The sequence below is a fragment of the Vipera berus genome (assembly GCF_964194415.1).
Source record: "Vipera berus genome assembly, chromosome: 8".
Taxonomy (NCBI): Eukaryota; Metazoa; Chordata; class Lepidosauria; order Squamata; family Viperidae; genus Vipera; species Vipera berus.
In genome coordinates, this window is record NC_138211.1 from 16,522,220 (window position 1) to 16,549,292 (window position 27,073).

Consider the following 27,073-nt stretch of genomic DNA (forward strand, 5'->3'; position numbering starts at 1 on the left):
TTCTTGCCTATCTTAACTTGCATTTCTATTCTGTTTTTTATGGCACTGGTTTTGGTAGGTTGGACTGTTTTTTCCCCTTTGTGTAAAGACAGATGCAAAAAATGAGTTAAATAGTTCTGCTTTCTCCCTGTTGCTTGTCACCTTCTTCTGCCCTAGACAATGTGCATGAGTAGTAGGCAATGGGCACTTGGTACCTATTGTCTTCAAGGTGGCTCAGTACAGCACCCACTCCATATGAGGATGCATCACATGCAATGCATATAGGTTTTGACTCTATGAAGTGGGTTTCAGTGGAGTTATTGGACAGTAGCTCTTTCAGTTCCCTGAAAGTTTTTTCATGACTCTTTGTCCACTTCCAAACAGCTTGCTTGTCTAGGAGCCTATGCAGAGGCTCAGCAATGGCAGCTTTGTGTGGAAGAAATGAATGATAAAAATTTAGGAGCCCCAGGAAAGCTTGCAATTCCCCCTTGTTTTTTGGAGTGGGGACCATTTTTATTGCCCTCACCTTGGATTCATCAGGATGAACCCCCTTGGCATCTATTCTGAACCCCAGGAACTCAGTAGATGTCATCCCTATGCTGCACTTGTCTTTTTTAAGTTTGAGCCCTACAGAGCGAAATCTGTTTAAAACAGCCTGCAGTCTTTCAGCCAATACCTCCTCAGAGCTTCCAGCGATGAGGACATCATCTAAGTAAGGGCATACTCCTGGAATGCCCTTCAGAGTTTTCTCCATCACTTCTTGAAAGATCCCTGGAGCTACAGAGATGCCGAACGGTAAACGGTTAACTCTGAAAGCTCCTCTGTGCGTTACTATGGTCTGCACGTCAGCAGTCTCCGGGGAAACCAGGAGCTGCTGATACACTTGTGCCAAATCTAGCTTTGCAAAAATGGTGCCGCCCTGAAGAGAGGCGAGGATGTGGCTCACCATCGGAACCGGGTAAGGATGCAAATTGATGGCCCAGTTCACAGTGCATTTGTAGTCAGCGCAGATCATCACCTCCCCGTTAGCTTTTAGCGGAGTCACTATAGGGGTCTCCCATTCACCCCCTTCCACGGGCTCTAACACTCCCTGGTCCACTAGCCTGTCCAACTCCCTCTCAGTTTTACCTTTAAGGGCAAAGGGAACCCTCCGGGGTTTGATTCTAATGGGCATAACATTGGAATTTAGCTTAAACTTGTTGGGTGGCCCCATGTATGTGCCTAGCTTGTCCTCGAATACATCTGCAAACATTTTGCAGACAGATTTGAGGCTCGTGGCCTGGAGCCTATGGATCCCTGAGATTCCTATGCCCAGAGGGCCAAACCAGTCCAGCCCCACTAGACTAGTCCTTCGGCCATCAACTACCAACACATCCAAGTCCCCATGGAACCCCCTGAACCCTACCGACAGTGTGGCCTCCCCCTTAATTTTCATGGGAGCATGCTGGAAGTCAGTTAATTTTAGGTTAGTTGGTCTTAAGGTAGCCCATCAGTTGCTCCGGCCGCACACTTGTTTAAAGGTCTCTTCAGAGATTATTGAGACAGCGGCTCCGGAGTCTAGCTCCATCTTACAGGGTATGCCCTGCAAGTGGACCTCTAGCATAATTTTGGGGGTGAAAACTTGGGGATGGAACCCAAGTGGGAAACAGCCTTAAGATTCACTACGGCATTGGAAGTCACGTTTTGAGGTGTCCCAGTACCTTTTGGCGACGCGTCCTCGTTCCTCTGACAGCTCCGGCAGACCACAGCGATGTGGCCTGTTTTCCCGCAGATTCGGCACATAGCCAAGCGAAATCTGCAGGTCACTCTTGCGTGGTTCTCCCCGCAGCCGGCACACTTGGGACTGGTCGCTCCGGCTCCCGGAATGGCGTCAGTACCGGCCCCACTGGCAGCTCTCTGCAATGCCATCGGTCTCCGCTGAGCCCCCTGGTCTACCTGCAGTCATGTTGGTTGTTGATGCACCGCCTTCCGTTCTACTGCATTGATCTCTGCCACCTCATTGTCATCCGTTCCACCTTACGCAGCGCTCTCCTGGTGCACTGATCCCCCAGAGCTGCTGCTGGGTCGGTGGGTTGTTTGACTGTTGCCGCTGGCTACCTCATGCGCTTGGACCTCGTCCAAGACCTCTTGCAGGCTCATTTTCGGCTTCGTGAGCAGTTTCTGCCGCAGCCACTTGTCACTCAGCCCAAAGGTGATACGATCTTGCAGGCGGTCCTCTAGATCAGGGAACTTGCAGAGACGAGCGGCTTGTCACACATCCGCAATGAAGTCAGTTGTCGACTCGCCTGGCTTCTGGATCCTCTGGACAAACTGGAACCTCCAGGACATCTCAGACCTCTTAGGCATAAAATACCCGTTCAGCTTGTTTACGAGGTCGCGGTAGGGAACGGATGCGATGGGCGTTGGGGTGAACAACCCAACGGCCACATTGTAGATTTCAGACCTGCTGATATACAGTAGCGCCTCCGCTTTCATGCAATCTTCATTAATTTTGTTGACGAGGAGGTACCCTTCAACCTGGCCCAGGTGCGATTCCCATCACTCGGGCCAGTGAATGTCGAACTCACGAATCTGAGTGATTTTTGCCATGGTCTGACCGGTCCTATGATGCTTCTTTAGCAAGGATCAAGAAAAAGAATTCTTTTCCTCCAATCCAGTGATTTCAGCTAGTGACTTCAGCTAGTGATTCAGCTCTGCGCAAAACAGCCATCCCACCTTCGTCGCCACTATTGTGTAGTGGGTTGTGGACCACATGGCAATGAAAGGACAGACAAGTACCGCATGTCAGCTCTTTATTCGTGGTAGGCGTGTACTGAACAAAGGGGGTTACCTGGACCCCTTATATACCTAGCCAGGTATCACTCTGACCAATCCATCCATCCAAATCTCCCACCAAAAACCCTTCAGCCAATCCAGCCACAGCACAGCGCCACCCGGTGGTTCTTGCAGAGCTGCTGCTCCTACCCCATACATAACAAAGTGCAGACTTCTGGGTGGCTCTCCAGTGTTGCGGAAAGTTGGAATCGACCGCCGGCCCTTCGTTTCTGTTTACACCACAGAGCAGCCGATCATCAGCTGTTCCATGGCGTGAAAACCCCACTCCTCGGGTGAAGAGGGGAGGGGGAGTTCCCAGGTAGGGGTAGAGCCCCCTTAGAATGTTTGTTCTGGGGCTTGAAGGGTGAGGGCTCCTCCAAAGCCTGGGAATCTCCGGAGCGGAGTACTCCTCTGCTGAACAAGACGCTGAATCCACTCCTGCTGGATCTGATTGACATCTAGAAACATTGTTGCAGCAGACGGGAGACAGGAGCCATACAAACAGCAAGTACAAGGCTTTAACCCTCGAAAAACAATTCTTTTTTCGTCTTGCTTACTATTTGGAAAAGAAAGGGAAACTGGCGCCCGAATGAACAGGGAAAAGAGAGAGGAAGAACTTTTTTTTCTTTTTTATAAGAAGTGAAGGGGCTTTTTTTCCCTCTCTCTACTCTTTTTATAGTGAAAGTGTTTGCTGGGAGATTAAGGAGGAATTGGACTTTAAATTTGCTCTGCCTGAACTTACAAGATTTGGTTTTAGCTGTTAAAGGAGAAGAAAAGTGAAAGTGTGAATGGAGAGTTAACTGGCTATAAAATGGCTTCTAATCCTCCTAGAATGCCTGTTACTAAAAGTGCAGGGACATCGCCTGTTCAGCAATCTGGATTGCAGTCTTTGACATCATCCCCCACAGCTTCTCCACCTGTAATGTTAAAGGCCTTGCAAGATGCTTTAAAAGTGGCCTTAGCCACTCAGTCTGAAAAAATAACTGAAAAAATAACTGAACAGGTGGCTGAGCTTATTGAGGATAAGAACAAGGAAATGCGGGAGAACATTCTGTTAGCACTTCAGGGGCTGGCAGGATGTATTGAGACTCTGAATGAATGGGTGGAAGAAGTGAAACAAAATAATTTGATGATGGAGGTCAAAATGGGTGAAGCTGAATTTAAAATGGATAAAATGGATGAAGAGGTTCTGATGATACAGTACAGAGATATGGAGTTTGCCCTGAGGATCAGAGATTTGAAAGAGAATTCTCAGGAGAATTTGCAAGAGATGCTGGTGGATGCTTTGGCATCTAATTTGGGGTTTCAACCCAAAGAATTCTTTGACAAGATAGAAAAAGTCTTCAGAGTTAACTCTTGGATTTCCAGGCAGAGGAAATTGCCAAGAGATGTGGTGGTGTACTTTACGAAGAGGAGGATAAGAAATGAGATTATCCACATTTTTTTATAATAAGAGATTTACAATTGCTGGTCAAGAGGTGTTGATTCTGAAAGAGATTCCCCCAAAAGTTTTGAGAAAAAGAAAAGAATTTGCTTTTTTGGCAGATGAATTGAAAAAACAACAGCTTCAGTTCAGATGGGAAATACCAATGGGGATTGTGGTGAACTATGCTGGAATAAGATGCCATCTTAATACAGTTTTGAAGGCACGAGATTTTTATACTAATGTACTGAAAGCAGGTTCACCGCCATATACAGAAGATAAAGAAGGAAAGGAGGAAGGAGAGCAACAGTCACAAGAAAAACAGCAATCTTTGGAAATTGTGCAACCCTTGGCTTTAGTAGAAGAAACTTCAACTCAAAGAATAACACGGGCTGCATCTAGACGTAAGCCACAATAACAACAACGGCAACAGGATCAACGTTTGATGATTACAACTCAAGAATCAAGTGAAGCAGTGGGAGGAGCGAGGCTGAAGAGACAGATCTCTGAAGATCTTCAGGAGGTGCTCCTGAGGCTTCAAGTCGCAAAAGATGGCGACAAAATTCCTGACTTGGAATGTTAATGGTTTGAATTCACCACAAAAGAGGAAGAAACTATTTCAGTATTTGAAACATTTTAAAAATGACGTTGTATGCCTGCAAGAGACACATATTCGGGTATCTGATCAGAAATATCTGATACATTTGAGACTGGGTACACAATTTATTGCATCCACTCCAGAGAAGAAAAATGGTGTAGTAATATATGTGAAGAAGGGTTTGATAGCCAAATTAAAAGAAGCAGATATACAAGGAAGATATATTATTATTGAACGTTTGATTGAAGGGAAGAAAATACTTTTAATTGGAATATATGCTCCTAATCAATAACAAGAAGAATTGGACTTCCGGTGGCGACGCGATGCCGAAGACAGCCGTCTCCGGGCTGCCCGCTCCGCAGCTGTGTTTTTTCCATCGTAAACAGCGCCGATCAGCTGTTTAGATGGATTTGAAGCCCCCTCCTTGGGAGAAGAGGAGGGGGTGAGGCCCCAGGTAGGGGTTGAGCTCTCCGTGGCCGCCTGAGCTGAGAGTTTGGGCGGCTGAAGGATTGAGCCCCCCCGAAGCCTGGGTTGCTCCGAGCTGCGCAGCGTCTCTGCTCCGTGATTTTTGGAGCAGAGCCAGGCGTTAGCAACCACCCCTGCCAAAAGGAAATACTTTTGAGTATCAAGATGCAGGCAGAGCGGTACAGGAGGTCAAGGTGATGTGGACTTTTAGCTTTACTCTCTAGCTCAATGGATTTTATAGCTTTAAAGTGAAAGTGCGCAATAAGTGAAAGTGGGGAAAGATGGCGGCCAAGACTTCTAAAGCTCTTTGGAGTGCGGGGTCTTCCCCGGTGCAACAGACCTCGTTGCAAGCTTTGCTTCCTCCTGCATTTCCTCCGGCACTGACGCTTAAGGATTTACAAGATGCCCTTGAAAAGCATTCACGGTTAATGTCTGATATGATGGATGAAAAGTTGAAAAAGCTGGAGGAGAAATTGGAGAAGAAAATGGAAGAGAAGTTTAGAGCAATGAGGGTAGACATGTTGTCTATGATTGAAAGTGTAGCTGAATGTGTGCAACAGCTGGGTGAAAAAGTGGAGGATCTCAGTCAAAAGAACTCTATATTAGAAGCAAAGGTATTAGAGAATGAATTAGAGAATGAAAATATAAGGGACAAAATGGACGGAGAATTGAGCCTTGTTCAGTACCAACAGATGCAGTATGCAATTAGAATTAGGGGTTTAAAGGAGAATTCTAAAGAAGATTTAAAGCAGCTGATCTCTGAGGCTTTGGAACCAGTATTGGGCCAGCCAGCATCTGAAATTGAGGGAAGTATGGATAAAATTTTTCGTGTAAATTCATGGATTGCACGACAGAGGAAGTTACCCAGAGATGTGGTGGTCTATTTTACAAAGAGAGTAATTAGAGATGAAGTCATTCAAGCTGCTTATGATACTAAATTGGTAGTTGCTGAGCAAGAAGTTTTGGTTTTAAAAGAGATTCCTCCAAAGATTTTAAGGAGAAGGAAAGATTTTGCATTTCTTGTACAGGAACTTAAGAAATGTGATGTTAAGTTTAGATGGGAGATTCCAGTTGGACTGGTGGTGATGCACGAAGGTAAAAGACATCGTTTGGCTACTGTGGCCCAGGCACGTGATTTTTATAGCAATGTGTTAAAAGCAACCCCCCTATCACTTCTGGAAGCTGCAAAAGGACATGGCGAGGAAAAGCCTCAAGATGTTGCAGATAGACAGACAGAGGAGAACGGTGCTGGAGAGGATCAAGTTACAGCCTCATCGGTTGCTGTTGGAGAGCAGAGGATGACGCGTGCCGCCCTAAGACGAGCGAAACGAGAGCAAGAGCAAGACAAGCAGAAAGTTATGGAACCTCCAAAGCATACTTATAGTGAAGCTGTGGGAAGGGCGCGGTCAAAAGAAGATATAGGGGTCATATCAGACGTGCTCCAAAAGCTTTGGAGCGTCAAGATTGGTGACTAAATCTCTAATTTAGAATGTCAATGGATTAAATTCATCATAGAGGAGAAAGAAAGTTTTTCAATATTTAAAACAATTTAAGACTGATGTTATTTGTTTGCAAGAAACGTATATTAGGATTATGGACTAAAAGTATTTATTGAATTTAAGATTGGGTACGCAAGCTCCTAATCAATAACAAGTTGATTTTTCTTAACTTACTACATATAAAGGTTACTTAATTGGATTATAAATTTTTTAAATTTTTTATTTTATTTTCATTGGAGATTGGAATGGTGTCCTAGACGTATAGATGGATGATCTGGAACTGTGAGACATTTGGTGTGATATATGCAAGAACTATTTTTGATCATAGTTAAGTTTGGTTGGAGATTAATAAGGTTAATAGAGATAGGCGCTTTTGGCGCGTAATTGAGAATTTGTTTAGAATTTAGAGAAATGTGGGAGAATGTAAATAGTAGATGAATTTTTTTTTTCTTTTTTGAAGTTAATATGAATAAGGATTGGGATTAAGAAATTTTATTTAGTATTTGAGTAAAGTTCCTTTTCTGTTTTCTTTCTTTTTTTTCTTATCTGTAATAGTAATATTGTTTGTAATCATTTTATATGAGCTAGAGGGTGATAGAATTAATAGTTTATTGTGATAGCATATGGATGCTTATGTTTGTTTTTCTTTTTTATACCCTGTATTTAGCTCTGGGAAGTCGGGGGGGAGGGAATGGGGGAGAAGGATAGGGAGGGTTAGATAGGGGTGGGGGAGGGGGGATTAAAGTTAAAATGTATTGTAAAACTTTTTAAATAAAAAAAAAGAAGAATTTTCTAAATTGCTACATAACAAAATAATTTAATGGGATTACAAATCTTGTATTTTAATGGGAGACTGGAATGGTGTGATGGACACGCAGAAGGATAAGAAAGGATTTTTTAAAAATACTCCTAATCATGCTAGATTGCCTGGATCTTTTTTTGATTTGAAAGATGATTTGGAATTGAGAGATATTTGGAGAGAAAGAAACGTGGATGAAAAGGATTTTACTTTTTTTCTGACAGACATCAATCTTTTTCAAGGATTGATTTTATATTTATTACTAATGATTTTTTTTAGGATTAAGAAGATCAAGATATGTCCAAGAACCTTATCGGACCATAGTCCAGTTTGGATGGAATTGGATAAGGGTAATGGTGATAGAAGATCATGGAGATTAAATGAAAATTTATTTAGATATGTAGAAAATGTGGAAGAATGTAAAAAGCAGATGAAAGAATTTTTTATTATGAATATGCACAAAGGTGTTAGAGAAGATGCAGTTTGGGGATAAATTTTTACAACCTATTAGGGCTATATATCAAAAACAAACAGCACAAATAATAATTAATGGTAGCTTATCAGAAGTTTGTAAAATTGAAAAGGGTACAAGACTGGGATGTCCACTATCACCACTGTTGTTTGTTTTAACATTAGAAATATTATTGATTAAAATACGTGACTCAAAGAAAATACAGGTAATTAAAATTAGAGATCAAGATTATAGATTGAGGGCGTTTGCAGACAACTTGGTTATTACGTTAAGTCAACCAATTCAATCAGTTTTGGACTTAATGGAAATAATTTTACAATATGGACAGGTTTCTGGATTTAAGGTAAACAGACAAAAAACTAAGATATTGTCTAAAAGTATGACCATAGAACAAAAGATAGCCTTAGAAAAAATAACGGGATTTGAAATAGTTAAAAAGGTTAAATATTTGGGGGTACATCTTTCAGCTTCAAATACTAAACTATATAAGAATAATTATGAATTTTTATGGTCCAAAATACAAAAAAAGCTTGATAGCTGGAGAAAATTACAACTGTCATTATTGGGAAGAATTGCAGCTGTGAAAATGAATGTTTTACCTAAATTTTTATTTTTATTTCAAATGATACCTATACTTAAAAAAGATTCAAATTTGGAGGAATGGCAGAGAGGTATTAATAAATTTATTTGGACAGGGAAGAGACCGAGAGTTAAATTTAAGATAATGCAAGATGTACGTGAAAGAGGTGGTCTCAAAGTGCCCAATCTTAAATTATATTATGAGGCGGCAGCATTATCGTCAATTAGTGATTGGTTTAATTTAACACAAAGGAGTTTATTGAATATTGAAGGGTGTGATTTGTTATATGGGTGGCATGCTTATTTATTGTATGATAAAAAAGTGGACAAAGTTTTTAAAACACATATATTAAGGTTTGCCTTGTTGAGAGTTTGGAAAAAAATATCGATACAAGCTGAATTATAAAATTCATATTTGGGCAATACCTAAACATGCAATAGAAAACATAAATGTGGGATTTAAACATGATCTGATAACATATAAAGAAATTCTTAGATTGGAAAAGAATGAATGGCAATTGAAGTCTTTTAATACTCTAAATGAAGAAAAAATAGTACAAACTTGGTTTCAGTATGGGCAGTTACAGGCTAGATGGAAAGATCAGAAAATTGGTATTTCAATATCAGATGGGAATTTGGTAAAGCAAATTAGAGATCAAAGTCAAGCACATATAAAAAGGATATATAATGCATTGATAGAAATTGACTCAGAAGCGGAATTGGTTAAGGATTATATGATAAAATGGGCCCAGAACTTTCAAGAACCAATAATAAAGGATACTTGGGAGAAAATATGGGTTAGGAATGTTAAATTCACACAGGCACAAAATCTAAGGGAGAATTTTTACAAAATGTTTTATAGATGGCATTCAGATCCCAAAAAAATAGCATGTATGTATCCAAATTGTCAGCCAAAATGTTGGAGATGTGGTTGTGATGATGCAGCGTATTATCATGTATGGTGGACTTGTAAAAAAGGAAAATTAGCCATTCAAAGACTTCCGGTTTGCCACACAGCTGCCATGGCTGGCTGGTAGACTTGCTCTCTCCCCCCTGTTCAGTTTCGGATCACTGGGGGGCCCTGAAAAGGGCCGAAACTTGCCCCAAACAGGTGACCAGTCAGGAGGGGCTTTGGCTGGATCATGGGAGAGCAGCAATTCTCCCATTGAAGCTGGCGATCTCTCCAAATCGATGGATGAAAGAACTGGCCATAGAAATATGGCTCGTCCCTAGGCTGCAGACAGCCGTAGTCACACTCACCATCTGGCAACTTCAAAGCAGTGTGGATAGGACTGGATGAGATCTACCTCTCTTAAATCCTAATTGATTTTTTGTACCTATTCAAGCTGCTAAAGTACTTTCCCCCCTGAGGAGAGGGAAGGGGGAATTTAGCCCTCCCTCTAGAAACAGCTGTGATTGAATATATAGGGGAGCTTTTTTGAAAACATTGAAAAAATAATTGGATCCCAATTAGAACTTTATTTCCTAACGCTTGTGGATTAAAAGATCTTTGATTATCTACTTTTTACCTTCTATTTTTATTTGAAAGTCTGGGTTTTTCCTTTTAAAATAGAAGAAAAAAACCAAAAGGATTGAAATAACCAGGGCTCTTTTTGTCATAGAATGCCCAGAATGGAGTTCTGGCACGTTTTTTGGATGGTACCTTGTAGGGCTGGCAAGGTGGTTTGTATGATGTGTGTGAGTTCCAGTTTTTTTAACAAAAAAAGAACTGGAAATAACTTTGAGATTTAAAGGAATTCCTTAAACTGCAGAGTGAAATCTTCTGGCTAAACCTGAAATTGTAATTTATTATTCTTAAAGAAAAGAGACTTGGCTGACAGTTCAGAAAATGAGAAAAGATTTATGTGACCTTGAACACCAGCTGTGAGAGTTTTAGCTCTGTTTTTTATTTACTGGGGTAAAAAACTGTAAAAGCTTTCAATTCAACTCATCACTATGGAAGATCGGGAACAGACCTTTTCTATGGAAGAAATGCAAAAACAAATTTCTGCTACATTAAAAATAGCTTACCAAACGTAGCAAACTATTCTTACAGCTGGTGATGAAATAAGAGCTTTCGGGGGGAAATCAGAAAGCGTCTTAGATATGAAAACTCAAACTTTGACTATAACTAAAAACCTATCTATACAGAATACAACAGAAAAAACTGAACAATTAAATATTATCACAGAAGACCTAACTGCCTAACAAGTACAAACAATAGAAAATTCAGGGGGGAAAAATCTGATAATTTGGATGGAGGAAATAACCTGCTATATAAATCAGAAGGAATTTGAAGATCAAGAAGAGAAACAGATGGAAGGAAAGATAAACAGTTCAGGACAACTACGTCAAGAGGAGAAAATAAAGAGATGATCTGGTAGTCCTGCCAGACCTCTCAGCCTTTCAAAAATGGTGACTGGATGGTCATCTCAGTATGGCATAATATATACAACAATACAAGAATTCGTTCAGGACCCTGCAGAAAGGACATGGAAGATGATTTGGCAAAGGAAAAAAGCCAGAATAAGACTGAAGAAGAATGGTGTGGGGATATATTTAGGAGGTTTGAAATAGAATATACTTAAGTAGACAAGTCCCATATTTTGAATACGAGATATTGTTATGATGTGAAGCTAAAGAAAAACATTGGTTAATTAAAACTTAGACGCATAAATATCAACAGTTAAATTGATATATTGAGTTGCGTATAAAGATAAGATAAAGGTTAGATAGATAGATAGATAGATAGATAGATAGATAGATAGATAGATAGATAGATAGATAGACAGACAGATAGATGTAATGTAATTAACATGTTTTGATGTAGTGATAACAAAAATTATAAGCTTATGTATGAGAAAGTGGACATAAGGAAGAATGCTGAAATGGTAGAAATTTTGGCTAGTGAATCTATAATATTTGGCAATTATAATGAATACAAGAATATCATATTGTATTAATAATCTGTTGATATAGAAGTGAGATAGATAACATATGTATCCGCAATACTAGATGGGGGAATTGTGACAAAGGGATTTGGGGTCATTTAAAAATTTGGAAATGAAAAATATTAAATGTTTAATTTAAATATCAACGCAAAATTAATGCTGGGAAAATTTGTAAGGTTATTGATGGTCCAAAAGATGGAATGTCAAAATAAATAAGACATATAAAATTATTAAGTAGCTGATAGATAGAATAATTACTAATTTAAACAAGAGACAATATGTATTAAGAGAAAATAGAGAGGAAATATTGGCTGCAATAGTTGGAGATTTGTATTAATTATATTTGTATGTAATGGAATTATTGTAACTCAGACACCACATTGCTTTTCAAAGATATAATTATAATACTGGAAAATTAATAAAAAGTGTTTTTTTTTTTTTAAAAAAAAAGGAAAATTAGCCATTCAGAAATTAACTCACATTTCTGTTGTTTTAGCCAGGTGATAGAATCAAGTTGCAACAGATGTGGACATAAAAATATTTCTTATATTATCCTTATTTTATATCATCATCATAGCAGGAAATAATTTAGATTGCTTACTCTGGTGCACATGGTATCAGTACATCATTTTCCTTTCTGCAGTAGAAATCACCTGTGCCATCCTTGTTCGCCTCAAAACATCCATCTTGAGCCACATCTACATCTGCAAGAGGGAGTGAGGAACCTGAGTGTGTATCATGCCAGCAGGGTAAAGAATGGCTTCAGACTGGGGTTCCCAACCAGCAGTGTTGGCAACCCCTGGGGGTGCAAGATGATATTCCAGGGCATGCAAAAACTTGGCTTTTCAAAATTATAGTTATAAGCATAATTCCTTGCCATTATTTTGAACTTTTGTAAGGGGTGTGAGAATATATCAAAAGGGTTCTAGGGGTGCAGGGTATAGAAAATGTTGGGAACCACTGGCTTAAGAAATCTCAGAGGAAATATTATTTCCTTATCTATTGTTTTGTAATCCATTATTTATCTAATCCTCAGTAGGCTTGAATCATCCTCTATCTGACACAGTGCTACACTAAACTTGTTCATTGCATTTTGTGGACACAAAAGCTGAAGGCACTTTATTTTTTATTTTTTATTTTTAATCCCATTTATATCCCGCCCTTCTCTGAAGACTCAGGGCGGCTTACAATCTAAGCACAAATCAATGTGCTTAGCAATAGCCTTCATTCAATGTATATGCCTGCTTATTAGGGCTTTGGGCACCCCCCCAAGCGGCATTATTACAAAGTCAGCTTATTGCCCCCAACAATCTGGGTCCTCATTTTACCCACCTCAGAAGGATGGAAGGCTGAGTCAACCTTGAGCCTGGTGGGATGCAAACCTGCACTAATTGCAGGCAGCTGGTGTTACTTAAGGAGGCATCAGCCCACTGCTCCACCAAGGTTCTTTATGCAAGTTGCATAAGACCCCACAGTAAATCAATGGCTGGAGGGGAATCTGAGTGCAGCTTCATTCCTCTGGGTGCTGATCCTCCATTTTCCAAGTTTAACACTATTGTAGATACATTCCTGTGCTAGAATGCAGTGAGGAGGTGGATCTCCGGGTGGGAGGGGGTGCAGTCCAGATGAATAAGAAGCAGTTCAGCCCCAATGTTACATGTGAGAGAAAGAGGGTGAAGACAGCTCCTCACTAATTATCCATAGAGAGTGTTGTAGGTGCAGGTAGTAGAGTCCTTAGTCCAGCAAGATTTTTTCTACAGCAGTGAAAAAAGAAAGAACTCAGCTTGGAAGAACCATCCTGTGTCATTCTTGGTTTGAGGCCTCTCAATTCCTGGGCATAAGCCTTTCTGAATACAGCTGGATTACTTGCAAAAGATTGAGCTATTTCCATTATTTGGAATGTTAAATCATTTTATGCTATTTAAGTGACCAAAATAAAGATTTCTTTGTTTAAACTAAGTTTCCATTTTCAAAGCAATGGAAATAATCCAGCAAGTCTCCATTTATTTATTAATCCAATTGATAGATTGATCATGCAAGTGAAACAATATTGTGATTTGTAATTCGGATTCCAAATCATGATCACATGCCATCTGACCCCTCATAAACAATATAAACAAGGAGATAGAAGGGCAACTCATCAAATTTACAGACAACACCAAGGTGGCAGGAATAGCCATCCCTCCAGAAGATAGGCTTAGGATCCAGGAGGATCTCGAGAGACTTCAACAGTTGACCCTATCTAACAAAATAAACCCCTTCATGGATTACTGCCTTGTCGTGGTGAAGGGGCTTGCATAATTCAATGAAGCTATGAGCTATGCTGTGCAGGTCCACCCAAGACAGAGAGGTCATAGCAGAGAGTTCTGACAAAACGTGATCCACTGGAGAAGGAAATGGCAACCCTTTCCAGTATCTTTGCCACGAAAACCCTATGGACAGTACCAAAAGGCAAAATGATATGACGCTGGAAGATGAGCCCCTCAGGTCGGAAGGCGTCCAATATGCTACTGGGGAAGAGCAGAGGGCTAGTACTAGTAGCGCCAGAAAGAATGAAGCGACTGGGCTAAAGCCAAAAGGATGCTCAGCTGTGGAAGTGTCTTTTGGTGAAAGGAAAGTCTGATGCTGTAAAGACTTTTTCTCCATAGAAACCTGGAATGTAAGATCCATGAATCAAGGAAAGCTGGACGTGGTCAAAAAAGAGATGACAAGATTGAACATCGACATCTTAAGTATCAGCAAATTAAAATGGAGAAGAATAGGTGAATTTAATTCAGATGACCATCAGGTATACTACTGCGGGCAAGAATCCCTCAGAAGAAATGGAGTAGCCTTCATAGTCAATAAAAGAGTAGGAAAAGCAATACTGGGATACAATCCTCAAAATGACAGAATGATCTCAGTTTGAATCCCAGGCAAACCATTCAATATCACAGTAGTCCAAGTTTATGCCCCAACCACCAGTGCTGAAGAGGATGAAATTGACCGGTTCTATGAAGCCCTACAGCACCTTATAGAACTAACACCCAAAAATGATGTTCTTATCATCATGGGGGATTGGAATGCTAAAGTAGGAAGCCAAAAGATAACTGGAATAACAGGCAAGTTTGGCCTTGGAGTACAAAATGAAGCAGGGCACAGGCTGATAGAATTTTGTCAAGAGAATACGATGGTCATAGCAAACACTCTTTTCCAACAACCCAAGAGACGGCTCTACACATGGACATCACCAGACGGTCAACACAGAAATCAGAGTGACTATATGCTCTGCAGCCAAAGATGGAGAAGCTCTATACAGTCAGTAAAAACAAGACCAGGAACTTACTGTGGCTCAGACCATGAGCTTCTCATTGCAAAGTTTAGGCTTAAATTGAAGAAAGTAGGGAAAAGCACTAGGCCACTCAGGTATGAATTAAATCATATCCCTGTTGAATATACACTAGATGTGACAAATAGATTTAAGGAATTAGATCTGATAGACACAGTGCCTGAAGAACTATGGACAGAGGTTCGCAACATTGTACAACAGGTAGCAACCAAAACCATCCCAAAGAAAAAGTAATGCAAGCAAGCAAAATGGCTGTCTGATGAAGCTTTGCAAATAGCTGAGGAAAGGAGGGAAGCGAAAGGCAAGGGAGAAAAAGAAAGATATGCCCAATTGAATGAAGAATTCCAGAGAATAGCTAGAAGAGATACAAATGCCTTCTTAAATGAACAGTGCAAAGAAATAGAAGAAAACAATAGAATAGGGAGGACCGGAGATCTTTTCAAGAAAATTGGAGAGATGAAGGGAACATTTAATGCAAAAATGGGCATGATAAAGGACCAAAATGGCAGGGACCTAACAGAGGCAGAAGAGATAAAGAGAAGATCATGTGAAGTGTTATTAGCACTTTATAACGCTTTGGTAACACCACACTTGGAATATATCATTCCAGTTTTGTTTGCCACAATATAAAAAGGATGTTGAAATTCTAGAAAGAACACAGACAAAAACAGCAAATATGATTAGGGGATTGGAGGTTAAAACTTATGAAGAATAGTGGCAAAAATCGGAAATGTCTAATTTAATAAAAAAGAAAGACTAGAGGTGATATGATAGCAGAGTTCCAATATTTGAGGAACCGCCACAACGATGAGGGGTCAAGTTATTTGCCAAACACCTGAAGGGAGAACATGACCAGTGAATGGAAACTAATCAAGGAGAGAACCAACCTAAAATCAAGGAGAAATTTCCTTACAGAACAATTAATCAATGGAATGGCTTGCCTTCAGAAGTTGTGGGTGCTCCAACACTGGAAGTTTTAAAGAAGAGATTGGAAATGGTATACAGTTTCCTCCTTGAGCAGGGGGTTGAGCTGCTAGAAGATGTGCAACGCTCCTTCCAACTCAGCTACTCTGTTAATTCTGACTCTTTTAATGACTGACCGGAAACCTGTGTTTGGGCTTTCTACATGCAAATCCTCACTGCTCCACTGATCTATGGCCAAGGTAAATCTCCCTCTTTGCTGAAAACTATCTACTTTATATGGAAAAGGGAACTTATTTTCAGTTGCCTTTTTCAACATAAAACCATTCTGAAAATTCTGTGAATCGTCTGAAAGTCAGGAGTGATCAGTGACAAGAATCACATCCCTCAACATCTGTCTCTTCAATTATTATGCCAAATGCAAAGAAACTTTCAATCTCGGCGTTTGAATATTCTTAGCACACAGTCCCATAATCAATTTACATTATCTCTCATTGAGATTCTCTCAGATCTTTGTCCAATTTGGGAATGTATCCACAACCCACAAAAGCATCCTTCTCCCAAAGTCCGTCTTTCCAGATTTCTGGTCTGCAACTGCCATCATCTTTGACCTTTGGCCGAGTTCTCTAGGGATGACTGGAGCTTTAAACCCAAAGATCTGGAGGGCTGGGTTCTAAAGCCTTCCAAGAAAGAACTTCTTCTTGAAACATTATTCCACCTGGACAAGACCTTCAGAAGTTGTGTGTGCTCCAACATGGGAGATTTTTTAAAGAAGAGATTGGAAATGTTATATGGCTTTCCCATTCTAGCTCTGTTACAGAACAGAAATGTAATGATGATTTACTATGGATACAAAGGGTAAAAATATCTTTCATTAATGGCAATGACTGTCTTAATCTTTTATAACACCACTATTCTGAAATGCTAAAGTTGACTTACTTGGCCCAAAGAGAGCATAACATTGGTGATACATGATGGGGCAATTCCCATTGTAGCAGTAACCAAAGTTGTTTAGGCATGGTTTTCCATTCCTATGGAAGTCATCTGTGGGACACTCAGTAGATTGGCCAGTGCAGTATTCAGGCAGGTCACACTCACTTCTTGTTGCCCGGCATTCTGTTCCTGCACTCTTAAACTGTGGGTGAGAATCAAAAAGACTCCCAGCTATCACTCTTCAGCAGCAGAGATCAAAGAGTCAAACCATGATTCACAACACATTTCAAAACCTCCCCTTCATCTGTCTTGAGGATCACCAAGCAAGGCATCCCTGCCCTGTAACAACTGTGTGTGGTGCCTAGAAGTCCCAGTCTGTCTTATTTGCTATGGGGAAATGATTGCAATAAATGGCTCAATTCCTGAAACACAAGTTCTACATGTTGGCTGACCATAAAGTGAAAATCAATTGGGCTGCCATGAAAAAGCAACAAAAAATGAATTGCTGAACTTCTCCTGATATATTTTTATTTCTTTACATGGAAAGAAGCATTCATAGAATTTTCTGTCACATGCTGAAAAACACGTGGCTCCCTTCTCTTGCCGTGAATCTAGGCTTGTGATGGAAATATGGAAATAACAAATGTTTTGGGCCGCTCTGCTCAAAAAGTTCATTACAGAGTCAACTGGGATCCCACATAGAAAGAAGGAATGAGGAACTTGCACCTCTCTTTTCATGGTCCTGCAGAACCTCCAGAATGCACCACCAAAACACCTGAATTTAGAGCTTTACAGAGTAGGTAGAGAACTTAATGGAAAAAAGGCAACTTTACTTCCAGAACTCTCCTGCACCAATTTCCATCCTAAAAGGCTCAGACAGAAAAATGTCACAGCATTAGTAGGGACCTCTTACAACCTTCCAGAAAGTCACAAAGCTGAGTTAGGGCACCAATCTCAAACATTGCTCACCCTTATTTAAACTTAGTTTCCATGCAATCTCAGTCAAAGATAAAATATATTATTTTCACAGACATGATTTAACATGCTGAAAGAGTGCATTTGATATTGAGGCAAGACTGAAATGTTATTAAATTATCCTCCCTAAGGATATCTTCATAAGATTCAAATAAACTGGAAGAAGGGATAGAAATAAGGTTAAAATGTTTTGATCATAGTACACAGCCAAGAGATATTACGTTTCTATATGGCTAGAATGGAGCAGGGTAAAATCTCTCCTGCTGTTAAAAATAAACAAGCCTTACTCTGCATTGGTCGCAACACTCTCCAGATTCACACTGTACCCATGAGTGTAGTTTACACGATGCAGCATCACAGCATGGATCTCGACAATTCTGAAAACCAAAACATATCAAATGATGTCATAGAATTTTCTGACTGATCTTTTTTTTATTGGTCTATTTTAAAGAGGGAAGCTGCCAATGAAAAAGACATTTCTGCAATGTGTTCCCTCTTATGGGTTCATGCTAGCAAATGAAGAAACTGTTTGTTATTGCAAACAGATAATGGCATATCTCTGTGAAAGAGCCTTATCTGATATTTCCTATGTGAAAAGAATAAAACAAATAAAAATATCCTCATCTCCTAATTGTGAAGCCCACATAACCTACAGCCCTTTTCCTTTCTTATTCATGAGGGATTTTCTAATCATGCCAGCCTTTGAGGTAGTCCAGAGAAGAAACAACAACCATGAGTATGAACACTACCTTGATTTTAAGGTTACAGTAGCAGAATCTTTCAATACTGAAAGTCCATTTCTACCACCTCATCTTTACGGACCAAGAGAATGGGTGGGAGGTGTCCCTCTTGAGATTTTTGCCATGCCCCATTGCTTCTGCAGCCTAATCTACTTCTTATATGACCATTGACTGTGTCAGAATCCATTTATATCCCATTCCTAAAGCCCTATCTGTATACCCCCAAATCACACCCCTCACTGGATTCTGCCATTCCCAAGGAGGAGGAGAGAAGATGTTAATTGGCCATCCCTATCCTTTAGATGCAAGGTTGTTTATTCAGCCTGCCTGGAGGCCGTCATCAAAGACCAGGGAAAGAACCTTTGAACTGAGAAGAACAAAGAAAGGGGGGAGAGAGAGAGATTCTGGTTTGTATCTCCGATTGGAATCTGAAGGGGAGGAAGTAAATGTCGTAAAGGCATGGAAGATCCCTTTTCCCATGGAAGGTTTTGACACCTGAACCTTAATTGATCTGGGATTGACCAAATGGATTGAGGGGTGGGGTTTTTACTCGGGGACACTTTAAAAGTATCAATCTGCAACACAGTTTCCAGATCCTGTCTAGATTTTCCACTGACAATCATGTTTTAGTAAAAGTTCCTGCTTGGACAATCCTGTCTCCAAGAGTTCTTCTTTCCTAAGATGTGAATTGGGGTGGGTCCTGACAGACTGGATGTTTCCTCCTTCTTTTGTCTTTTAAGGACATTCTCAGACCATTACAGGTCTCTTTAACAATATAAAAAGAACACTAAATTACTTTTCTTATAAAAATATTATTGGAATCAGAGCATAGATTGAAGATCATCACTTATGGGAGAAAGCAGCTCAAGAAAATTGTGCGACTGATAATGTGGCCATAAAGGACACAAATCTATACCATTTACAAACTAACCTCTTGGATGGCTCAAACCACTTAGAAAGCCACATGATTTTTCAAGGGTTCCCATTTTTGAGAAAATTCTGCATGTTCTTGTTAATTAAAGAAAAGATTTACCTCATGAGAGCCACAGTCGCATGCTTCTCCCTTCTCCAAAAGTCCATTTCCACAAACTGGAGGTGAAACAATATCTGTTCTCGAGGGTCTGATGAGAGTGCAATCTGGTCTAAAATTAGTAAGAAACTTCTGATAATAGTCCCGACTACAATTGCTGAAATATATGGGAGGTGGATCGCTGTAGAGATGAACCAAAATAAGACCATGACATCATTCATATTTGAACTAGGAACAGAATTCATTGCAAAAACATATGAGATGGAAAAGGGATGGCTAAGGAAGAAATATAGTGTGTATTTTCCCTCTAAAACTACCAAAATAGCTAAGACAACCCTTTGTACCCCTTCATCTTACTCCCATATTATGCTCTCTCAGTTTTAATTCCACTAACTTTCCTTTCTTTTTTAACAAAATACATTTGCAATGAGAACTCCATGTGATATTAGTTGATCGAGCTGTGTCTTGTGTCTGAGTGGGGTGCCTTTTATTTTCATTTTTAGTCACCCTCTCTGTGGAAGGAAAATAATATAATTGAAGGGAAAACTGTGGAATTTTGATCCAGTTTTAATTTTCTTCTTTTGGAGGGATAGGACCTTTTATAACAGCTGAATACTTAAATAGATGCAAACACAGCATCCTAAACCCAGCAAAGCACCTTCCTAATGTTAATTCAAATCATTAGGAATATAATTATTGTCCCTCAAGTTAGGAGGTGGAAACAAGAACACAAAGAGAATTGGATGGTGGTCATTAAACAGACTATATGGTCTTCTTCGAAAGTCAAAGTTGCAGCAGACCCCTTTGGTGGGGTTAATTGAGCAAAATTGTTTTCTAAAGCAAAGTCTTCTGTACAAAACACCACAAAGTGTCTAGAAGTATTAAAGAGTAATCATGGTGCCCAGAAATCCTTCAGGAAGGACAGGAAAGGCTACGTGACATTCTCCATACTTCCTGACTTCCTTGCCATTGCATGAAATAGGAGGCAATGAAGTCCTTGGGCTTTAGCAGAAGAAACCAGAAATTGATCCATAGCTGGGATGCTCACTGAGCCTACACAAAACTCTTAGACAAAAGTTATGGGGAGTTTTGCAAAAAACAATTTCTGAGAAGATTTTGTTTCCTTTTTCCTTTTCTTTTTCCTTCTTGATGAAGTAAGACCTAAACTTCCACCCGGAAGAAAATATTGGTAGTCCTTGACTTGCTGTCACAACTGGGACCAGAATTTTCATTGCTCAGGAAACCAGTTGTTAAGTGAGTCGTGCTCAGTTTTACAACCAGTTTTGCCACTTTGTTAAGTGAATCACACAGTCATTAAGGGACTCAGCTTGCTCCACTGGCATTGCATATGGGAAGACAGCTGGGAAAGTCACAACTGAGGATCCCATGAATGCAGGATGCTTCAAGTGTCATAAATACACGAGGGTGTCACCAAATGCCCAAATTTTGATTCTGTGACTGAAGGGAGGCTTCAATAGCTGTAATTGCGAGGACTGGTCATAAGTCACTGTTCTCAGTGCTATTGTAACTTTGAATGTTGCTAAACAAACGGTTGTAAGCCAATGACTTCCTATACGTTGCTACCTGTTGATTTCAGAAGACTGCAATATATGGCAGAGATGTCACATATTCTACCTTGATGAAAGGGTGAGGCAGGCAAACCCCAAGGATGCTAATTTATCTTTTTCTTCCTGGTGTTGCCAGATTCAGAATAATATTTTTTCCCATTCTGCTTCCCACTTTAGGAAAGACTTTAACGTCTTACTTGATTTCCTTTTTATCCATCAGAGATATTAATATTTGTTTGCCTTGGCTTTGCTTCCTATGCTGTTTCTTCAAACTCTGGGGTTTTGGAGGAAGCTACTGAAGGATGGTTATTCAATTGCTGAGAACATTTCTACCTTTTTAAATACAGCACATTTAACTAGACGTGGTAAATGTCACAGAAATGACCCAAACTCTGTTTGTAACTCCCTGATCATTTCATTTTTGTAAGTTCTCAGTATATTTAATTTAACAATTAATTGCAACCATGTAAAAATAACTTGATTGGAAAGGCATTAGAACTTTTCCTCAATGCTTACCTTATCTGGGGAGCCATAATGCATGAGTTAGCACCACAGTTACACTGATTTTCATCATGTTGCATGCCCAGGTTATGACCCATCTCGTGGGCCATTGTAGCTGCAACCGCATGATCTATTGGGCTATGATCCTGAAGAAAAGAGAATACTTTGTTTATTGTTATTCCACCAAGAAACTGAAAGTGAATCCAATTATTATTAGCACTAAGTGGCTAAAACTGGTGACCAAGTGACCAATTTTAAGTTGAGGATACCATCTCAGGATTCCTCTAGTTCTTCTGAAAGTATGTGTGCTCACCAAGACTCCAGAACATACACAAATACATCTGGAAGGAAACTTTAAAGCCTAAAAGCTACAGCACAGGAGAAGATCAAAAGTTATGCAATCATTTCCTGTCTGCATTTATTCAGTTACTAAAACTTACAGGCAATTTCAGTCCAAAAACTATTCAGTGTCTTTTGCTACAAGCTAGTATTTTCAGATATTGAAGGTAGCCATCCTAAACAGACTTAAGAATGAGCTGCTCTTTCTGAATAAAATAACCTTCTTGAGCAAGCAGGCTTATTAATACCTCCTACTACCAGGATCCCAACTCTGCTTATTAAGAAACAAAACTTTATGAGTTTTGTTGTATAAGTTTTGTTTATTACCATGTCTATCCATTGTTTCTATGTCAGGGTTTTTCAACCTTTTCACCCATTGTACCACTTTTAGGATAAGGCAATATCCGAGTACCACCAGTCGCCTAGGAAGGTGTCAAAAACTTGACCAAAAATATATATGATAAAGTACAAGTAGTCCTCGACTTACAACTATTCGCTTAGTGACTGTTTGAAGTTAGAATGGCACTGAAAAAGTGACCTATGACCATTTTTCACACTTACGACTGTTGCAGCATCCCCAGGGTCATGTGATTTACATTCGGATGCTTGGCAACTGATTCATACTTCTGAGCGCGGCTCAGCTGATCTCGCCTGGCTCACTTAGCAAGCAGCCTCTTTTCCACAAGCAAGTGAGCCGGGCAGGAGCCCGGGATCAAGCTGAGTCGCGCTCAGAAGTCACGCTCAGAAACGCTGATCCAGCCCGGCTCACTTGCTTGCAGTAAAGAGGTTGCTTGCTCAGTGAAGCCCCAGGATCAGCGAGCTACCTGGCACTGATCCTGGGGCTTCACTAAGCAAGCAGTATGTTTTCCCCAAGCGAGCTGGGCAGGAGCCATTGGCTTGCTAGTCCTTCTCCCCCCAAACGCTCCACTTGCTCTCTCACTCTTCCTCACTGGCTGCTCCGCTCGCTGTTCCTTGAAAACAGGCCGGTCTGCCCCTTTTATACCTTTTCTTCTCTCCGACCTCCTCCTTTTCTCTTCCGGGTGTACCGGAAGCTGCAATTAGCATGTGGCCACAGATCCTGGGGATGCTGGCAAGCTTTGCAGCTCCAGCTGATCTCCAGGTCTGTGTGACTCTGTTTTGACTTGTTCCCTCCCCCACTATAAGTAGCTAGGCTGGGCTCGGTACCACCAGCCAGAGGCTCCCGTACCACCAGTGGTACGCATACCACCGGTTGAAAAGCCCTGTTCTAGGTGAACAAAAAGCTAAGTTTACTGTTTCTCAATAAATGCATAGCATCACTTTAACTAATATGGTTTTCTTAAAATACTGGAGTTTTTCCTTTTTAAGTAGATTTAGTATTCTTTCATTTTTTCAATGTACTAGAATTCAGTGATATGCAATCTAGACACTAAATTTCTTGGAATGAATGTGAGGTGATTCATGTTTGTCATTAAGATTGCTAAGAATATTGTTCAGAAGTATTATTTGGAAGTGTTGTAACATGATTTGACCTGCTCATTTGCCAATCAGAGCACAGTTTGACTCTTCCTGATCCAGAAACATATAATATATTGTCGTCTTTGACATATAGCTCTTTGCATACAAATAGATTGTTCAAGAATGCATTGTGCCAAAATACCATAAGTTGAGGCAGGACCTGGAGATGTGAAATCCAGAAATAAATATGGATGGAAATGATGTGGATCAAAAACAAGAAGAGGCTTTATTTGTAAAGAGGTTTTGCCTGTATGTACGTTTTCATTTGCGTACAAATAGATAACAGGTATCCTTTTATTTTTCTACTAACCTCAACAATTCCTACAGAACGATTTGTGTCGCACATGCTGGAAACGGGAGCCTTTCCTATAGTTGGTCCATCAAAATCAATGGCCCTGTAAGAAAGAAGGGGAGAGGGATAAAATTGATAGAAGATAGAAGCACGTTATGTAGTCTTAGGACATATGTAACTATGGCTTTCTGCAAATCCCTCAACCTGTCCTCAATTACTACCAGTTTTCAGAATGTTAAAATTCATTTTAGGCTCTACTCTCAGAAGCCATTTAACTAAGCAGGTCTGTTAAAAATATTCAGGATGCATTTTCACTATCTGGTGAGTTTGGCTGGTGTTAGCATGAATGAGGTTGGGGAGAGGGGTTAGCACACAGGTCGGCAACCCGTGGCTCCGGAGCCGCATGAGGCTCTTTAAGCTGTCTCCTGTGGCTCCCAGTCACCTGGTGCGCACGCACCTCTCCAAATGGGCAGTAATGCGCGCGCACCTCTCCGAACGGGCGGTGGAGCCACCCATTTGGAAAGCTGCTGCGGCCTGTTTGCAGAGCTGCCGCCTTCCTGTGAAGGAGGCAGGTCTGCAAACTGGCCGCAGCAGCTTTCCAAACCAGGGCTACCGGCTTCATCCATGTTTGAGGAAGCCGGCAGATCTCCAAACTGGCAGAGGAGGTTTGGAGAGGTGCATGCGCAGCTCTCCAAACCTCCTCTGCCCCGTTTCCAGGGCTGCCGGCTTCCTCAAACATGGACGAAGCCGGCAGATCTCCAAATTGGCAGAGGAGGTTTGGAGAGCTGCGCGCACAGCTCTCCAAACCTACTCTGCCCCGTTTCCAGGGCTGCCGGCTTCCTCAAACATGGACAAAGCCAGCAGATCTCCAAACTGGCAGAGTAGGTTTGGAATGCTGCACGCGCAGCTCTCCAAACCTCCTCCGCCCCGTTTCCAGGGCTGCCAGCTTCATCCATGTTTGAGGAAGCTGGTAGATCTCCAAACGTGCAGAGGAGGTTTGGAGAGCTGCACGTGCAGTTCTCCAAACCTCCTCCGCCCCGTTTCCAGGGCTGCCGGCTTTGTCCATGTTTGAGGAAGCCGGCAGATCTCCAAACTGTCAGAGGAGGTTTAGAGAGCTGCGCGTGCACCTCTCCGAGTTTGGAGACCTACCGCTGCCCAAACAGGCGGTGGCAGGTCTGCAAACAGGTGGCGCCGCCACCCGTTCGGAGAGTGGGAAGGTTTGGAGAGCTGTGCATGCACCTTTTCGAATGGGCAGCGGGGGTGGCTCCAGCGGCGCCCTGGCTGAAAGTGGTGTCACAACCCGTCACTAGGGAGACCCATTGCTGCGCAGGTGCTTCCCGTTTTGCGCATGCGCAAAACATTTAGTTTTTTGCACGTCCATGGACGCATGCGCACACACATTTTGCGGCTCCCACTTGTGTGTGTGTGTGATTGAACCAGATCGGAGTGGCTCTTTTGCTTTTTCTGGTTGCCGACCCCTGGGTTAGCATGTTGTCTGAATCCAGGCCATTTGGGATAAATTAATTCCATTAACTATGCAAACCCATCAAAAAACATATTTATTTAATAGATTTTGTCTATCAATTTAGCTGTGTGGTTAAAAAAGACTAGATGGTTTTGGGAAAAGTGATTGGGTGGCAAGCCAAATCAACATCTGTGGGAAAAATAAAATGGATTGTTTTGTATGTTTTAATATTTTCCCTTGCACTTAGATCTGCCTTCCATCTAGCCCCTATTTCATAAGACCTACTTGTTATGCAAGCATCCTGTAGGATTGCTCACAACATAATTGTTATTTGTGCAATATCTTATAGATATAAGAGAATAAACATGTCAATTATTCAATCATGAAATTGTACGACAATATATAGGCTGATGGGTTGTGGAAATGAACACTTAAGTCAGTGGGCTTGTTGGCTGGAAGGTGGACAGCTTGAGACCTAAGATCTGCCTGATGCAGTGAGCTTCCGTTACTTGCTCCAGCTCCTGTCAAACTAGCAGTTCAAAAGCACACGAACATAAGTAGATAAATATGTACCATTTTGGGGAAGGTAATATCATTCTGTGTGCTTTTGGCATTTGATCATGCTGGCCACATGATCACGGAAGCATCTTTGGACAATGCTCGATCTCCAGCTGTGAAACAGAGCTGAGCACAAACCCCTAGAGTCGGATATGACTGGCAGGGAAACATACACACACAAACACAAACACACACACGTATGTTGCTGAGCACTATATATAGATTGGATATTTTATTTTACCTTATTCTTGGTTTATCTGTTGTATAATGCAAGTGTTCATTTAGTTGGTGCAGAATGGGAACCAAAACATTATTGAATTGACTTAAAAATGCATGTGTAAGTAGAGCAAAATTAAAGCAGGATAATCATATAAGTTTCAATTTTAAATGCAGGTGAAATGAAATCAAGCTGAGTTTTTCACCTGCAATCATTCAAGGACCTCTCAGAACCAGCTCTATCTACAAAAAAAGTGCTTTGTGCACGCACTAACCTCCCCATAACTCTCCACTCCCAGCCACCCCCACTCCCTTTCCCCACAATGAGACGTACGTGAGTAACTGAGCATTATCATGTCTTTTGCGACTCAGCAAATCTGACCCTCTCCATTTTCCAAATGAGTCCAAAGTATCATCTCCTGATGATGTCACGTTAATCAAATCTCTGTTGTCCCAAATTTCTACGCCAACCAGGGGTACACGAATATTCAAAGGTAAGTACATCTGTCAGGTGGACATGGCATCAATCAGAAACTCAAACACAAGTAAACATTGAGAAACATTTCAAGTTTAAAAACGAATTGATATTGGCTTTTGTAAGCAGATTTCTTCTCTGGGATCCGTTTCCTAATCAACTGAGCTTGGAATAGGCTGCCTCTGTCCATCTCTTTCTAATCTCCCAATTCAGAACCATTAACCACAGCCTGGAAGAATCCAGCTACAGGCATAGTTCTGATTGAATTCTTGCAACACTTTTGGACTTGCATCCTCCCAACACAGTGACTTTATTCCCATAAGAGGCTTATTAACCTAGTTACTGAATTAACCCATTTTCTGGGATGGCTTCACATGCTGGATTACCAGCTGGCCAAATGACCTAGTTTTGCCACACTCAAAGCCACAAATCATAGCATTCTTGTAGAAATCCATCTACTCTCTCTCTTTACCTGGTTAAGTATGTTGTGTTAACAGGGTGAAAATCTGGGCTGCTGCTGAAAGAAGTTTAAAATCAACAAGTGAAATAATATTTCCCATGTCCTCTTACCTCATTTACAGTGTTGACAATTTGATATATTCTTGTTTTTATAGCAGTTGAATCACCGTTGTATCTTGTGACCTACAGAAAAGATA

At 40.8% G+C, this 27,073-nt stretch overlaps 1 protein-coding gene across 4 annotated transcripts in view; it reads right to left on the reverse strand.

Annotated features, from left to right (window-relative positions):
- LOC308671401 (zinc metalloproteinase-disintegrin-like protein H3) overlaps window positions 1–27,073 on the reverse strand; it is a 287,574-nt gene that overhangs the window by 155,798 nt on the left and 104,703 nt on the right. For 2 of the 4 annotated variants that reach the window (XR_014027193.1, XM_081333561.1), the window contains exons 13-15: window positions 18,024–18,113; window positions 16,768–16,963; window positions 12,181–12,283 (exon numbers count right to left, since the gene is read on the reverse strand). The exons of the other annotated variants lie outside the window; for them this stretch is intronic. Coding sequence is in view for 1 of the 2 variants with exons in the window: in XM_081333561.1 (XP_081189687.1) it covers window positions 12,181–12,283; window positions 16,768–16,963; window positions 18,024–18,113 (389 nt within the window). In the remaining variant the exon portion in view is untranslated. The remainder of the gene's footprint in view (window positions 1–12,180; window positions 12,284–16,767; window positions 16,964–18,023; window positions 18,114–27,073) is intronic. 4 annotated transcript variants of the gene reach the window in all.